The 17,999-nt window shown below is 34.3% G+C and overlaps 1 protein-coding gene across 1 annotated transcript in view; it reads left to right on the top strand.

Annotated features, from left to right (window-relative positions):
- The window catches only part of LOC309623717 (cadherin-12), a 525,281-nt gene that overhangs the window by 428,778 nt on the left and 78,504 nt on the right, over positions 1-17,999 (top strand). Inside the window, exons 5-6 of the mRNA XM_082380840.1 lie at positions 5,620-5,739; positions 16,586-16,753. Of these exons, the coding sequence (XP_082236966.1) occupies positions 5,620-5,739; positions 16,586-16,753 (288 nt within the window). The remainder of the gene's footprint in view (positions 1-5,619; positions 5,740-16,585; positions 16,754-17,999) is intronic.

Genomic DNA, 17,999 nt, shown 5'->3' with positions numbered 1-17,999 from the left:
AGTTCAAGGGAGCATAACTTCTGTTCTGGAGGATTTTTTTGGCATATGTCTTTTCTGACCCTTAAAAGTTCTGATTACTTCAGGCAGGTTTAATAAGTATGCAAACTCTTCATTCTTGTGTCTCTAATAAAGTAGCCCAATATCATCATAGTTCCCTTGTTTACATTTTAGTATATTTTAAACATACATCTCAAAATCACATTTTTCTAACATACAGGAGATAAAATCCAGATTAGTATTCAATATTCAAATAATATTCAAATATTAAGGTATGCGACTTGAAGACAGGAATCATACTAGTGTATATGTTTGGGAGTTGTCACCCTCTGTGTGATGCAGGAGAACAAAAAGTGAGTATATATGTATTTATTTTATTTTACATATACTCAAATAGCACATATTGTGTGGGAAACTATTATAATTTCTTTATAAATATTAGCTGATTTAATACTTCTATAAAATGAGTACTCTTTTTTTCTTTTTTCTTTTTTTTTGGTATGAGGAAACTAAAACAGAGAGGTTAAGTAATTTGCTTGAGGTCACACAGTTTGCTAGTGGTTGATCTAGGATTCAAACCTAGGTATTAAGGTTCCAGAGGCAAAGATGGTAAACACAATGGCAAGCAATGCAGCCTCTCCTAATTGAAGAAATGTCCTAGGGAAAGTGTGTAGGAGTGGACTTCTCAATGATGGCTACTCATCAGACTTATCTGCAGAGATTTTTAAGTGTTTCTGGTACCTGGCCCACCCAAGAATAATTAAATTAGACTTTCTGATGAGGGCTCAGGAATTGGTATTCTTAATAATCCTTGTAAATGTCTTATATGCAGCCCTGGTTGAAGATAAAGTGGACAGAGGAGCCATTTACAACTTTACAAATATAGAAAGAGAATCAACAGAAGGAAGCTAAGAGACAAGTGTTCATAAGCAGTGCAGTGAAATCTAATGTAAAATTGATAAAGACCCACTTCCCTTAAAGAGTAAGCTCACCTGCTGTGCATGTATGTTTAACTTTACTGTATAGTTAAAGTCTGCTATAATTATAGTTTCAATGTCTTATAGTATCCTAGGCCTGTAAAGTATGTCATATGTGTGCACAGGCCCTCATTTGCTTCCCTCTATCTGACTCATTTCTGAAACCCTCTCTGCTTTACACTTCTCTGCTGCTTAATGTCTTCTTTATGGGATAAAATGTACACTTATTTTCCAATCTTATTTGGAAAGAAAGTGTATTATATTTATCATTCTATACCTTTTTAACTCTGTATTATTTCTTGATTATAATGCAGTGTATACATAAGGCAAAAGCAAAGAGAAAATGATATGTTGCATTATATTTTTATTTCTTTTCCTGTTTATGCATCAGTCCTGAGAAGGGTTAACATTATTCAGCAAATAAATGTGTATTGACTTCCATCAGATTTGTGTTCCAACTTGTGGCTAAATCTTGTTTACGTGAATTTTTAAATGTAATGTCACTCATTTTGGGTTCTGCTTTCTTAAATGAGAACAGTGATGTGCATTAGAAACTCAAGACACGTTAAGCTCTCAGTTTAGTGTTAAAAAAACTCTAAAGGCCATAACTAGCTTCCAGGTTGCCCATTTCAAGTATTGTGTATTGCGTTTGTGTCTTTTGTGTGTATTTAGGAGTATTACAAGGATTCACCAATAAACATTTATTTGGGATGTAATTCATGACATTAGATGTACAAAGAATGAATATGGAAGGGCTTCTGACGTAAAAGCCTCTGTATTCCATGAGAAGAACAAATGATGCGTAGAGTTTTAAAAAATCAAAATGTACTAAGGCTATTGGGAGTACACAGGAGTGGACAAATTATCTCTGCTTGGGAGCAGAAAAACAAGGACCCACAGAGGTGACAGTAGAGCTGGGACCTCAAGAGTGAGTAGATTTCTCCAGATGGTGGAAGCCAACGTCCTTCAGGCAGCGGGATCACCTGGGCAAGAGCACAGAGGCGTGAAAGAGCCTCAGATAAACAGTAAATAAGTATGTACGGTGACCGCAAGGGGTCCCTGGCAGCACAGTTGGAGATTAATCTGGGAGGGATATCGAAACCCATTCATGTCATGCTAGTCAGAGCACGTCAGTGAGTTTAGATAATGTTTTTTCATTAGGAATAAAAATCCATTCAAAGTTTTTTTTTTTTCTTTTTTAATTCGAACTTTTTTTTAAATGAATGAGAGTAACTTAATCAATCTCATGTTATAGGAAAATGACTCTGATGTTCCTGTGTAAAAGGAGCTGGAAGAGGAAGCAATTAGAATGCTCTGGAGCCTTGCAACTGTGACAGTGAAGATTCAAACCGGTTGAGACGGTGGCAGGGCAAAGACAAAAAGCAAAGAACATATTCAATTTATAGAATGTCCTTATACATCTGAGAAATTTTAAAAAATAAAGAGGTCATAAATTCAACAGAATCCAATTATGTTTTCAATGTATTTCTAGTAAATTTGTTTATTTAATACCCTAAATGCAAAAAAAATACATAGAATATAAACCCGTCATGCTGGAAGTGGTGTTTGACAGAAAAGAATTATGCAGCATATTATTTTTTATTGTATGTTGAGAATAGTACCTGGTGCATGGTGTGGACCACTGAACATTTCTTGACTGAAAGAAGTAATGAATGAATCAACAGATCAATGCCCACTTCAGCTGAAATCATGAGATAGTCGGGCTCAGTTCTACTACCACCTGTCTACCGTTTTGTATGAGAATGACTTTCAGTATCCATAAGAATGATTTTAACATCATTGGGCTTCAATTCTTTCACTGTGGAATGCAGACATTGTGTCATTGTTTCTAAAAGTCATCCCCATTGAGAATATTAATCTTAATGAAATCAAATAAAGTATATCACATTTTGCATGAGCAAACAGAAGTAGGCCATGTGTGGTTGCATTAAGAAAGAAAGCTGGCTTACTTTCTCTAGGCTCCAGAACCCACATCATGCGCATGGAATAGAACTTAGGGAGGAGAGATCATTAAAACTCTCTGAACTTCAACATTTAGAGTGGTTACATTCTCATCCTGGGTTTGAGTGATAGAATAAACTCCAGGATGATGGCTACAGACAAGAAGACTACTCCAGTTTCTGTGGATGTCACTGACTGTATTATTTCCTTGATTCACATCAAACATGCCCCAACCACAACCTCCCACTCCTATCTCTTGGGTATTTAGTGTTTAATAGTGTCAGGAAGTGGTGTGCTATACAAGCGCTGACCAAGGTAGTCTTTGGAGATGTATGTGCTCCAGACAATTAGTTGCATCTTCTTAATGAAGGGGAAGACTCTCTTTTGCATTAGTTTGGTGAAAGCAGTGGACCAGTCAACAAAACAAGCTGATATAACGCTGTTTAACTGTGTTCTTATAAACTCATGTAGAGGTAGCTCAAAAACTCTTAAATAACTTACATCAGAAACTGCTTTTTCACTAAACCAGAGTTAATCGCTACTGTAACTGAGTGTAAGTATTTTTTTAATATCATGGATGTTACTATGGATGAAACAAGTGTCATTATCCTTGCTATCCTGTGATCCTTTTGAGTTGGACAAAAGTGGAATTGAATGATGCATGTTTGCTCTTTCTATAACTTATGGGAATACTTCTTAATTCACTCCTTTAATATTTGAGCTTAAAAATTATTAACATAAAGAATTTAATATATATTTGGAAAATATTTTCTGTGTACTTAGCAAAAATGTATTCTGCATTGAGCATATGGTGACCATTAGATAAAAGTTTATTAAATCTGTTACTACATACTTTCTAGAAGACATAATACTTTTTTCTTCAAATATATCCTCAGAGTAAAACAACCCACTGCTTTTCAACTGCAATATTTATACCTAGAGTTGGGCATTATTCAATATTTGTAGACTTTACCTGTATAACACATGTGTGATGACGTGATAATGAAGATCTAGGTAAGTGATTTTTCTGGGGAAAAAATCATTACCTAGAAGAGGGGAGGGAAGAGGGGAATTGACTCTTGCAACTGTTCATTCTTACATCATTAAGGAGGACTTACTTTTGATGAATCCTTAATATAGGTCCCCAATGCCTACCAATGCTTATTTGTCCAATAATTATTAAAGATGCTGCAAATATTGTTATTGATGATGATGAAAATGATGATGATGGATGATGTTGAATAATATCAGTTATCATTCTTGACAGCTTAGAAATGTTTGCCTACTTTCGGGAATTCCCTGGCAGTCCAGTAGTTAGGGCTCTGAGTTTCCACTGCAGGGGATACAGGTTCAATCCTTGGTCCGGAAACTAAGATCCCGCAAGCCGTGAGGCCAAAAAAAAAAAAAAAAGTTTCCCTACTTTCCTTCTAGTAGTGTCTTCTTCTGGGAAAGGCTGTTGTAATAAAACATGTGCTTTATCTGTTGATATAACTCGGATTCACCAAAACCTCTTAAGGTAAAGCATTTGGCATTGAATGTCTACTGGAAGTTATGATTTCTTACTTTTTCAGCATTCTAACACATCATGTAACAAAAAAGTAGAGGTGAAGAGATGGTTCATTCTCTTAGCTTTTAGAGCAAACCTTTAAGATTGACTTTGTTCCTGGTTGGCACTGTCTTAAGAAAAAAGCCTGAGTGAGTAAATGGAGCAATCTTGCATTCCCCAAACTGACAGTTACATTGAATGCCTCCAAGAGGTGAAGAGTATTCTGTCCACTGTGTAACTTTGGATGCACATTTCACTCCCTTTATGCTCAGTAGGCATTTCCTTCCTTCATCAGCAGCATATTATTTTATTTATACTGAGCTTGATAATTTTGATTCTACTTTTTTCTCAATTCAGAATAGTAACACTGAATGGACATTAAGAAGAGATACTCACTTAAAAAGTTCTTAGAGGAAGACTTAACTATGACTATGACTATGTAAGACAAAACTGCTGAAAAAATCTCCTGTCAGCTTCTCTTAGTACATAAATAATATGGCCAAGTGTCAAGAGATGAGAAAAGCTACAGATAATTTGGATTGTCTTTAAAGTTTTCCTATGTCAGTGAACACTTAGAATAATTCAGTCTTGAGGCATAAAGGTGCTTCTCTAGCTAGAATTGCAATTATTTTCTGTTCCTCATTTTCTCAAATATTCTGTCCTAATTAAAGGCTTCCTAAACGAGTATGTAATTGTTGATTTTTAAACTGCAATTGCAAATTACTTATACCCTCTAAAGTTCAGTAAGCCTTTAAACCTTTTAGCTCTTCTATTGATATCCTAATCATGCAATTAAATCATCTACAGTAAGCAGATGAGCTAATGCAAGCGGTGTCATGTTTTCTTCGGTGTGCAAATCAATAAAGCTATTGTGATGACTTTCAGGTCAATGACCTAGCTACTGGAAATGGACACAGCTTTAAAAATAGATATTTAACATAGGTGTCATTTGCACTAACAGCTAATATTGTTGCTCAACATTTTGGTTATAATAGTTAAGTTATTCTCAGTGACTTCATATACTCACAGAATTAAGGAATGCCATATTCCAAAGGAAAATGGAGTCCAGAAGATAAAAGACATAACCTTGAGCTCTATAAAACAAAGATGCTAGAATCATATGGTCTTATTTTCCAGGTGCTTATGTGCTCCAGGTCAAGGCCACGGATGCAGATGACCCAACCTATGGAAACAGTGCCAGAGTCGTTTACAGCATTCTTCAGGGACAGCCTTATTTCTCTATTGATCCCAAGACAGGTAAAGTTTTTATTAGAGACAACATTATCACCTCCCTTTCCCATTCTAACACTGCAATAAAGATTCAATGCGCTCCCCATCTAGCAAAGGAAGATAGGCTCTTACCTTGCTGCTGCAGAACTCTTTCTTTCAGATTGAACTTGGTATAAATATAAACCTTTTTACACATATATGCCAAGTCCAAATTTGTTAGTTAGGAATTCTTTGTATGATTTATTTTAAATTTTCCAGAGTCGAGGAATATTTTTTTGTTTATTCTAGCTAAAATAGCCTTTTATTTCAGTTTTTCTTGGTTGGGTTCAATTATATTCAGTTTTGGGCCTAATCAACCCAAGATTATGGAGTTTCTATTGCTATCTCTATCAAGGGTTATGGATGGTGACTTTGGAAAAATATAGACTTATGCTTCTAGTAGGGGAAAGAAGAGGGCTGACAAACTTGAAACCCCAAGATCACTAATTCTTCTGGTCTATGTTTTTGAAGCCACTCTCGTTTTTAAGTCAAACCATTGAAATTCCAGTTTTCAAAGCCCAATATAAGAATCTATGCAAAGTATAGAAAGGGCAGGGAAACATGCAGGACGATTTTGTATTCCCCTTAAAATGAAACGAGTTCCCCCTGTTTCTAGAGAATCTGTTTTTGAGTGAAGATAGTTTTTAAGGAGCTCCAGTCAAGCTGACCAGTGATCAAAGCAGGTGTTCAGTGTCACAGTTAAAGCAGAAACTCCATAATGACAGTTGTTTTTATCAACTCTTATATAATACATTATAACATGTTGCATATTAAATTCAGTACTGTTTATCACATCAGTTTAAAGTAATGGAATAAACTGTTAACCTACTGGACTAATAAGTTACTTTTAAAATTTGTAAACAGATCTTTAAAGACCTACATTGATTTGAAAGGTATTCGTTTCCGACACTATACATGCAAATGGGTTAAACATTTCAAAATTTATACTTCCTCAGAAGTGTGCGGAAACTGGAATACCAATTAGATATAGGTTAATTAATAATTAACCATGGATGGGTGTTGCTTGGAAACACAAGGTCAATTAAGTGAAAATAAAGAACCAGCAAATTTTCTGTCAACTAAACCTGCCATTCTGTCTGTCCTCACTTCTCACCCTTTTCATCAAGCCAACAGGGGGCCAGAAGCCATCAAAAAATGAAGGGAATAAGGCTGGGAGTTGCTCCCTTTAGTAAACTTAAAAAGGAAGAGATTGTAGTAAGGACGACATTAGTCCTTTAAGAAGGGAACATCAGTGATGAAGAAAATACAGAAAGGTTCAGGACAAAGAAGCTCTTTTGGTTTGGAAGTAGGATCAGAGATCAAAAGCCACGGGGTCAAATGTTAAGAGTGAGTGTGTAATTGGGAGATTACACTTAAAATGTAAGTTATTTTCCAAAAGTAGGCAGTGAAGACAGGAGAAGAAAATGTTTGGCAATATAGGTATTGAGGAAGTTTTTTGGTGGCTATTGTTGTTTACCTTTGGGAAAATCATATATTTGTGGAAAAAAGGGAAAATTGTTGATAAAAAAAGTTTGGGGAAGTTTTCAGTGAAGTTTATGATGGTACAAAGCTCCAGGGGAATTAAGAAGGTTTGTGCAATAGGCCAAATGTATAGACAAATAATGAGATTATCTAAGATACTATACATCCTTTTATCAAAAGGGAACATTATGGGTTATTTTTTCTTATACAGTTACATTTTCCAAATTTACCATAACTGGTAATCTAACAGAAATAGAAGTAAGGACAATATCTGTCTCCTAGATCACTTCAGCCTCCGAGAAGCACTTCTCACAGACAGAAAGGATGGGAGAAAAAGAAAGGAAGGTGTCTAGAGATTGGTGAGGAGGGAGGTTTTTAGTATTAGGCTTCGCTTACTGAGTTGCAGTGATTAATTCCATAGAGTAGATGAGTTTATATACTCAGAATAAATGTGGCAGAAGAAGGATCAAAGATTTAATATTGGAAAAATAACTATAGACGGAGACTGTACCTAGCTAAAAAAGCAAGATAAAAATCATACAAAGGTGAATCGAAGCATAAAGCGTGGGTGCAGAATATAATTGCTTTGGTCAAATTAATACTGGACAGACAACAATTATATGAAGGGTTTACTTGCCCTCCCCTTGATTTTACTTGTTCAATATCAACTTTAGATAAATTCTAATGCCTTCAGAAAGTATCATTTTACAGAAGAGTATGTATATTCATAATATGTCTTTTCTAATTGTGTATTTATATTTTTATATCATGCTTATTATTTAGAACTGAAGGTGAAACAATTCTGGCATGAACTATGGAATAGATTTTTTGAAGCATTGATTTTTACTGGAGACAGAAGTCTTGATACTAACAATGCCCCAGACCACTAGACAGGAAAAGAGTAGATGGTGAGGCACTTCATTAATAGAATGATAACTAGTTCTTCGTGCACAGAAACCATTAAGAAGACTTTTTGTCAAATTTATCACCTTGTGGTAGATAAGAATAAATCAAAACTCAAGGATAATTGCCATTTCTCAGAAATAGCCCCCATTTGTTCCAGCCATATAGTTTCCTTTTATGATTCCTTTTGCTGTTATTAAATAAAATGCATGAAAAACTAATATTATCTAAAATTTTCCACATTTGAGTGTAGAAACCAGTTTAAAATAATTTCTAAAGGAAGAGTCTCATCAAAACTTCTGGTGCCTAAGTATTTATGAAGAGATAAATATAACTATTTAGTATTCACTTGGAATGAGAACATATTTTTAAAGGTTTTCATTGACATTGCTGTTTGACAAACATTCCTAGCATCTCTATCCAAGGTATAAATATGGCAGGTTTATTTATAAATAATATAAATTGATGCATTCTATGAAATAAGCCCCTAATTGACTTTAAAATTGGCTAATTTGGCAATTATTTGGCTTACCTAAGAGAATGTCTACTGTAACTTAAAATTTGCATGCATTCGTGTATATGTCTCAAATGGTTATTAAATATTTTTAAAAAACAGAAATGTAGATACCTTTATAAAACATTAAATAACATTGATCCTTATTATACTTAATGTTTATAAAACACTAAAATATTTGTCATATTGACATATTATGTTATTATATATATTTTACACTTAATATTTATTATACATTAGAAAAACACTTATAATCTATAAAATGTTAAACAAGAGGCATTGCAATATCTTATTTGATGCATGAAATTGAGAGGCTAAATATTTCCAGAGCATTGATAATAGAATTATTTCATTTAGGAAAACAAACATTATTATAAACGATTGATCTCATGACTTAATTTACATTTAAAATTCTTTTAAAGTATTTGAATTTTTCCCTAAACGGTTTTAAAATCTAGTCTGAGTTGGATAACTAGATATTGCTATTTGGTGTATCATGTGGTGATGATACGTTGATTTTTCTAAATAATCTGAGCTCTACCTGAGAAGCATTATATTGGTAATACTATTTTATCTCAACATTTTAAAAAATCTATAAACTTTAAATTGTTCTGTCATGGTAAAATATATATAACAGAATTTTTGCTATTTTAACCATTTTAAGTGTACTATTCAGGGACATTATGTACATTCACATTGTGTAGCCATCACTACCATCCATCTCCAGAACTTTTTCATCAATGCCTTTTTGTTTATGTGCACTGTCAGAAGTGCATATTTATGTCTTTATGTTATGTATTCACATGTGCATTTTTAGGATTCATATGAAAACAATTGAATGAGAATGGGATTGCGTGCCTGAGTTACTTTCTTTTTTTCTTTTATCCACTATCCTGATATTTCATGCTCTATGATTCTGTCCTAGCTTCTGTCTGGGAAATCTGATGAAGTGCTGAGAGAACTGACACTTTCTCAAGATTTTTAGTTCAATTATCACCTTTTGATTAGAGATTATTTTCTTCAAGCTTACTTCCCAAATAAAACCTCATCCACCCTGACTGATATTTATTCTTTTCAGTTTTTTTTTAAAAAAATGTGTTAGTGTTTTAAAGCCCCATAGTAAAATTAAAGCATGGGTCAGACTTTATATTTTGAGCTAATTCTTTATATAAACTACTATGTACATATTTACAATGTTTTATGGCCTGAGCATGCCTTTGACTTTAATTCAGAGAAAAGTCTTACATGATTTAGACACTTCAGTCAGTGCTGGTGAGATAAAGACAGAAGCTCTTTTTTTCTTCAAGAGTGAAATAGGAAATAGACAATTATTAAGATTAAACAACACGTGCCGTTACCACTTTTGTAATATTTTACATATATGCAGTAAAATTACATGACTAAAAATGTACTGCAGGCAATGGTTTCCTTGTATTCTGCCTTGTCACACTTCACGAGAACTCTGTGTGAACTCCACTTGCCTTATTTTAGAAACCATGGAATGCACACATCTGCAGATAGAACTAAGATTATTTGGTCTTGAAAGGAAAATACTCCAGGGGGATGTGATACATGCCTTTCAGAAGTTGTAGAGCTGTCATGTAGAAGAGGAGCTAGTTGTATTCTCTGCTGCTCCAGAGGGCTATCAATGGCATGAATTACAGGAAGAAAGAATTTTGATTTCATTAAGAAAAAAAGATGTTAATGATTGTCCATAAATAAGAGGGGCAGGCACCTCATGAGATTGTGAGCTTCATATTCCTGGAAGAGTTAAAGCAGGTAATGAGTGATAAGCCAGTGGTGCTGGATTTGGGTATGGATTTCCTGGATTTGGGTAAATTGATGCACATTTACTTATAACCAATGACCTGGCAGGTCCTGTGCTACCAGGACACTGAGATGCATCAAGCCGATCCTCAAATAGATCCCCACCTACTTGGGGGAGGACATCAGGTCCTCAGAAGATTACATTTGGGTTTTCTAGGATACCGCTCTATGATACATAGTGTGACTACTAGGCACTAGATATAGACTCATGAGAGCGGGGAAACTCCCAAGAAAAGAACTTTTGGGGAAGTGACTTCTAAATCTTAAGGAATAGTTAAGGCATGTTATAGGTGCAAAGTCGGACCATACTATCTTTAAATTTTCTTCCTACCCAAGATAACCTGATAACTCTTCCTGTCATCAAAATACATTATTGGCAACAGTTTTTAAAAAAGTATACACTTTATCTGTGTAGTCATGAACACCGTATTTTTAATAAAGCTTAGGAATGTACTAGCTTTTAAAAAAATCTATTACAGAAGCAATAGGAAACTAATTCAGTATAGAATTTCAGTTAGAATGACCAATACAGTCCTATGAAGATGACTTTGATGACAGATATGAAGGAAGTAGAGCAGCTGTTTATGGTTACATTTTGGAAAGAACATTTCCAGCAGAGGGAAGAGAGGGTACAAAGCTCTAGTGAACAAAGGAGGGAGTTGTGGAAGATAAGATCAGAGAGTTAAGATCAGGGAGTGGGAAGATGGAGATTGTGTGAGGTCTTTAATCTGAGCGACCTGGATAATCTCTGAGGATTTCTGATTGGAGGGGCTCTGTGACCGCTTCATGCTCAGACCTAACCACTGTGACTGCTCTTTTGAGAACAGACTAGTGGTCTAGGTCTCCTCTGGACTCTAATCCTCAGTGAATGGAGAATGCAGCCATTCATCCATTGTTCATTCTACCTTTCTGTATCTATCTCTACCTATGTATATCTATCTATCTATCCATCCATCCATCCACCTAATCTATATGAATAGTCTCAAATTAAGAATTAGCATTTTTCCAGGTTTATTGAGATATAATTGGCATATAGCACTGTGTAAGTAAGTGGTATACAATGTGTTGATTTGATACACTTATACATTGCACAATGATCACCACCATAGTGTTAACCACACCTCCATGAGGTCACAGAATTACCATTTCCTTTCCATGATAAGAACTTTTAAGAACTACTCTCTTAGCAACTTTCCAGTATATAATACAGTAATATTAACTGTAATCATCATGATATACATTCTATCCTTATAACCTATCCACCTAATAACTGTAAGTTGTGCCTTTTGACCAGAATCTCCCCGTTTCCCCCACCCCACAGCCCCTGGTAGCCACCAACCTACTCTCTGTTTCTATAAGTCCTCAAGTTTCATCTATGTTGTTGCAAATGGCAGGATTTTTTTTTCATCCTCATGTCTGAATTATTGAATTATAATTATTGAATTATAATTCCATTATATCACACCTTCTTTATCCAATCATCTGTTGATGGACACTTCTGTTGTGTTCATATCTTGGCTACTGTGAATAATGCTGCAATGAACATGGAGCACAGGTATTTCTTCAAGATCTTGTTTTCACTTTCTCTTGATACATGCTCAGAAGTGGAATTGCTGGATCATATGGTAGCTCTATTTTTTACTTTTTTTTAAGGAACCACCATACTATTTTCAATTTACATCCCTACCAACAGTGCACAAGGGTTCTCTTTGCTCCACATCCTTGCCAATACTTTTTATCTCTTGCTCTTGACTTATTGATAACAGCCATACTAAAAATCATAAGGTGATATGTATCTCATTGTAATTTTGATGTATGTACATTTCCCTGATGATTATTGATGTCAAGCACCTTTTCATGTAACTATTGGCCATTTGTATGACTTCTCTGGAAAAATTTCTATTTGGTTTCTCTGCCCATGTTTAAGTAAGATTTTTTTTGTTGGTTATTGAGTTGCATGAGTTCTTTTATGTTATGGATATTAACTCCTTATCAGATACCTGATCTGCAAATAGTTTATCCCACTCCATAGGTTGCCTTTTCATTTTTATCTATTATTCCTTTTGCTATGCAGAAGCTTTTTAGTTTGATGTAGTCTTACTTGTTGATTTTCAAGATGCCTTCCCAGAGAGTTTATTTATCTTTGAAAACCACCAGCTCACTTCTCTCCCACTCTGTGGTCTTATTTTATACCATCCCTCCCAACAGTGGTATGCTGCAGCCACATCGACCTCCAAGTTCTATTCTTGTATGCTTTGAAGTAGTGCTCTCCTCCTTTTCATCCCTGGGATACTCCTCCCTGGGTTCTTTCTAAGTCGGCCTCTTCCACTTCTCTGGGATTGCAGTCTTTCCTCAGAGAAGACATTTCTGATACTACCTTCAAGAGGACTTTCTTTCATTTTCCTCATAACACCAATCACCATCTGAAATTAGCTTAATCATTTAAGAGCTTCTTTATGACCTCCTCACCACTTTACAGGAACACATACCCATTAAATGTACATTCCATGAAGGAACCTTATACAGAGACTCTATCAATTATTTTCCCAGATGAAGACAGATGATATCCAGTTGGGCAATTTGAGATTAGTTGAATAAAAGGACTCTTTATTAAAGTGCAAGCAGACTGTAGGGAAACCATAAGGGATAAGGCCGAAACTGGAGAAGAAATAAGAAGTGGATGCAGTTACCACACTGGGGATGAAGGAATGAGGGTGTTCTAGAGACGCAGGCAGAGACCATGGCAGGAGAAAGTGTGGAATATGGGGGATCCATGGAAAGAAAAACCCAACTTCATTCTCCTTCTACCATCTAATCTCCTGTCAATTGGCCCAGGGCAACCAGAAACCAGAGAGCAGAGAAAAGTCTAGAAAAGTATATATAGTGGAATTGGAGGGGCAGATGGAAGCCTCTTCACCATTACACCCTTAAACCTAAGAACAATGCCTGAATGAAACATATTTTAGTACAAGTGTTGACTGAATCTATTGTCCCATGTTTCAATCCTGCAGTTAAGCACTCAATTCAAGGAAAAACTCAGATAAAACCAAATCCTCGATTATCACATGTAATATTTCATGATTTTTCATGTATAGTATTGCATTATTTTCATCTCAAAAAGTTTTCTTCAGCATATCTAACCCATTTTTACAAAATAAGCTGAGATCCACCAAAACTAAGGGACTTGCCTATAACACCAAGGTGATTGCAAAGGGAGAATATATCCCCTGATAGATTAGTATACTCTGGTACTATAAGGTTTTATAACCTTAATTTAAGGTTATAACTCTCTCAACCATATATTTCCATTCATATTGGCAGAAATAAAATCTATTTTTCTCATTCTTAATTTTGCTCTAATTATCTTGCATATGTTGGAAAGTTCATCAGGTACAAGACCATACCAGTATTCAATGTAAACTTGCTTATCTACTCTTTTTTTTTCCCCAAAAAATAGGATTTATTTCATAATTATTTCAAATTAATTAATGTTTGTGGTATCACTACTGTGGAGTATCTGTGAAGTATTTATACTGTTTTATAAAATGTACGTTTTTTCTTTTTAATCTTAAACTATTATCATACAAGTTTGTTGCTGTATCTTTATATACAAATGCTGAAAAATAGAGATGGATACTTGAACCTAAATCTAAGATCTGAAATGACAGAATGTAGCAATTCCTTCGGCTGGTTACATTTTGCTATGGAAGCACTTTAGTCCAGTCCTTTTCAAGTTTCCTCCTTGCTCAAGACCAGGCAATCCATTTTCATTTGTTTGGTTTTAAATGTTAGGAAGTTTAGAAACAACCAGTGGCCGTAAGAAGAGTAACTTTTTGAATAGGAGATTCCCCACTGCCCCCACCCCCCGCCCCAGGTTTTTTCAATACACCACAGTATTTAAGGATTCTCTACTCACAGTGAATTTTGTTGTCTGCCTGATTCCCCAGATTCAACTCTAAAAAAATTCTAGAAATGCCATATTTTATTTCTCTGGGACAGTGGTTCCTAATGAAAATGGTGGTGGGAAGGGGAAGCACATCATGGTCATCAGAGGAGATTTCCTTTGAAACTACATACACAACCCTTTCCTCTCTGAATTCTAACATACAGTCTCCCAAAGGCAGCATTACGCTAAAAGGATGGCTGGAAGCTGCGGCTAGATCACCTATCAGACACAAAATGGAGGAGCAGTGCAGGGCAGTTAGGGGTATTGATGACAGTTATATCAAATCATCAGAAAAAAACTCTAGTCTTAAATAAGTCTGATAATGCTTATTTGCTCTCTTTTTCATAGAATCAATGTTTTACATATGTATACATATATCATAAAATTTATATATCAAACTTATATTTGTAAATTATATTGAAAATTTTCATACCAGAAATTAAGTGAATGGAGTAAGAAAGATACATATATACTTATTGGAAATGAACTGAGTAAAGATAAATCTGGTCAACAACAGGAAAATACAGTATGAATATGAATTAAACCCAGGCATTTATCTAGAAAATATAAATATTATAAGGCAGGCAGAAGTCATGTAGCTTAAGGCATGTAGGACCAGGCCACTGAGATGCAGAGATGAAGAATCTTAGTTAAGACACTTGGAAATGAAACATCAGAAATCCAAGCTGAAGAAAGGACAAACAGATTGAAGTAAAAGAGTGTCAGCAGCAGTGCATGAATAAAACAGCAGGAGCAAAAAATGGAACTTGCCTTTTTTGCAACAATTTCCTGCAAAGGGCCAAAAGAAATTGCAGATTGTAGTTAAGTCTGAATTAGCAAAAGAACAGCATTAGGTAAGTACAGATAAAATAAGGATGTATATTCAGTTTGTGCTTAGGATTCTATATTTTGTGTTGACAATTGATATTAAATTTGTTATTCATATATGCCTTATTATTTAAGAAATAATATCAAAGACACATGGGTTTAAGACAAATTTTCTGCAATCTCTCCCTAAAATCATTAGGTATAGATTGGAATTTGTTATAAAATGTATTCACAATTTACCTGCAATAAATCCAGAAGGTTTTAGTTGTTACACTATGAATAAATATAAATACAGACATAAATATAAATATAACTTAGTTCTACACTCAAACACAAGAACAGAAAATGAGTAGGCTATGTAAATATGCATATATATCATGATTCATGATTATAAATTATTTATAGGGACTTCCCTGGCGGTCCAGTGGTTAAGACTTTGCCTTCCAATGCAGGGGGTGTGGGTTAAATCCCTGGTTGGGGAGCTAAGATACCACATGCCTAGTGGCCAAAACACCAAAACATAAAACAGAAGCAATATTGTAACAAATTCAATAAAGACTTTAAAAATGGTCCACATCAAAAATAAATGAATGAATAAATAAATAAATAATTTATAGATTCCTTCCTTCATTTAGCCAGTCATTCCACTAGTCAGACGGTCAACACATTCTTATTGAGTTTTTTCTAAATGACAAGCACTCCATTAGAGGTTGTAGTATAGTAACTTGGTGACAAGAGAGACAAAATCCCTGCAATGGCAAAGCTTAACAAGATCTAAGTAAAAAAATCTGCGGCTAATATAAGTAAGAGGAATCCTGAAAGACAAAATAAAATACACAAAGGAGATATTCAAGTGTTCAAAGAAGCAAAGTAATATATATGTATCCCTCAAAATAGATAAGAATGAAGAAGAAGATGTCATTCTTTAGAAATCTCACCTCCAGTGTAACCACTTAATTTTTTTACTATATATCTAAAATATATATTGCCTAACAATTTGATTATTTTTTAAAGGTAGGATCATTCTGTATAAATTATGTCTAACTTGGTTGACTCAGTGCATGATGACCATCTTTTAGAGCCAATACATTGTTCCTTAACCATATTCCACAATGTTGCACAGCATTTCACTATATGGCTATTACCACAATATATTTAATTATATCCTAACCATTGGATGTTTTGGGTGTTTCACTTTTTAATACACAGAATTTTTGTTAGCATGTTTTTTTTGCTAATGAATCTAGATAGAATCATTTTCTTGTTGTGGACTATTTTATTTTGGAAAACTCACCGTTTGTGATATTTATCTTTTATTTTTTTCCCCCCTTAAGGTGTTATTAGAACAGCCTTGCCAAACATGGACAGGGAAGTCAAAGAACAATACCAAGTCCTCATCCAAGCCAAGGATATGGGCGGACAACTGGGAGGGTTAGCTGGAACAACAATAGTCAACATCACCCTAACAGATGTCAATGACAATCCACCTCGATTCCCAAAAAGTATGTTCTTTCCTGTTCAGTCGAAATCAGTGCAGCTTTTTAAAAAATGTCTTACATTTCATTGAATGTTACAGGAATTGCAGTAATTTTCCAGACACTTTTTGTCTTTAGGAAGTAGAAGCTAAAAATTAAATGTCCTCAGAATTACATTTTTCCATTAGAATCATGCATAGTGTGATTTTAATAGAAAAAAATATAAATGAGTCAATAATTGTACGAATCATGTTATCAATTCTTATAAAAGTAAAATATTCACAATAGGTTGGGATCTTGTCTAATTTCTTACTAGTTGAAAAAGTAATATAAATATGAAAAGTACAATGTAATTTAAGATTTATGACATATATGCCACTGTACTATTTGTTATATCATATAATTAGCATAAAATTTTCTGCCTTCACTTTATCAATTATATGTGTTGAATCATTTCTGTATACTTCCCTGGAGATATCAGATGACATTGCAGTGATGCTATTTCTCTACTTTAGTTGTATTTTATTTTAGTTTTGCAGTAGGTGAAAATTGCTACACTTTCTATGATAATAGAATAATTCACACCTATATCTTCTCTGTAACTCTATATTTCTTATTGAAAATGAATACTTCTCACTTGTGTTACAGCCAGTTTTCTTTTGCAGTATTACATTTAACACCAATAAGTACCTGTTCAATTTCTGGTACATTTTCAAAGATTATAGTTCAGTGTTCCTAGGACTTAGAATACAGAAATTGTTTCTTCCATTGCTTATATAAGTAATTTGATGAAGTCACTAGACACTCATTTGCACGAACAGTTTTAAAAAACAAAACAAAGCAAATCATTTTCCTCTTCTAAATCCAGGAGAGTTTATCTACTAAAGTATATAACAATGAGAATATTTAACTAAATGGATATTTTATTCCTTTAGCTGTGTGGTTTTACATAATTTACTACTTTGTCATTTTTTTCTTAAAATTATCAACCTATATTTTCTTATGGAAATACCCTTAGTGATCAGAAGGTCAGTGTACTGAACAAATGTTATAAAAGTGGCAATTAGAAATCACCATACTTTAGCAACTGGGATGTATATGACAAATGGCTAGTAAATAATAGGTTATGATTAATAACACAGAGTCCTAGAGCAACACTTTCCTTGCTTTCTATTCAGGGAAACTGAAAAAATATAAATAAATATTTCAAAGGAGAAAGAAATAATGCATTTGATTCTCTAGAATGTGGCATTAATGAAGAACATGTTCCCAC

The sequence above is a fragment of the Balaenoptera borealis genome (assembly GCF_965194805.1).
Source record: "Balaenoptera borealis genome assembly, chromosome: 2".
In the NCBI taxonomy this organism is placed as follows: Eukaryota; Metazoa; Chordata; class Mammalia; order Artiodactyla; family Balaenopteridae; genus Balaenoptera; species Balaenoptera borealis.
This window is presented reverse-complemented; position numbering and strand designations above follow the sequence as displayed.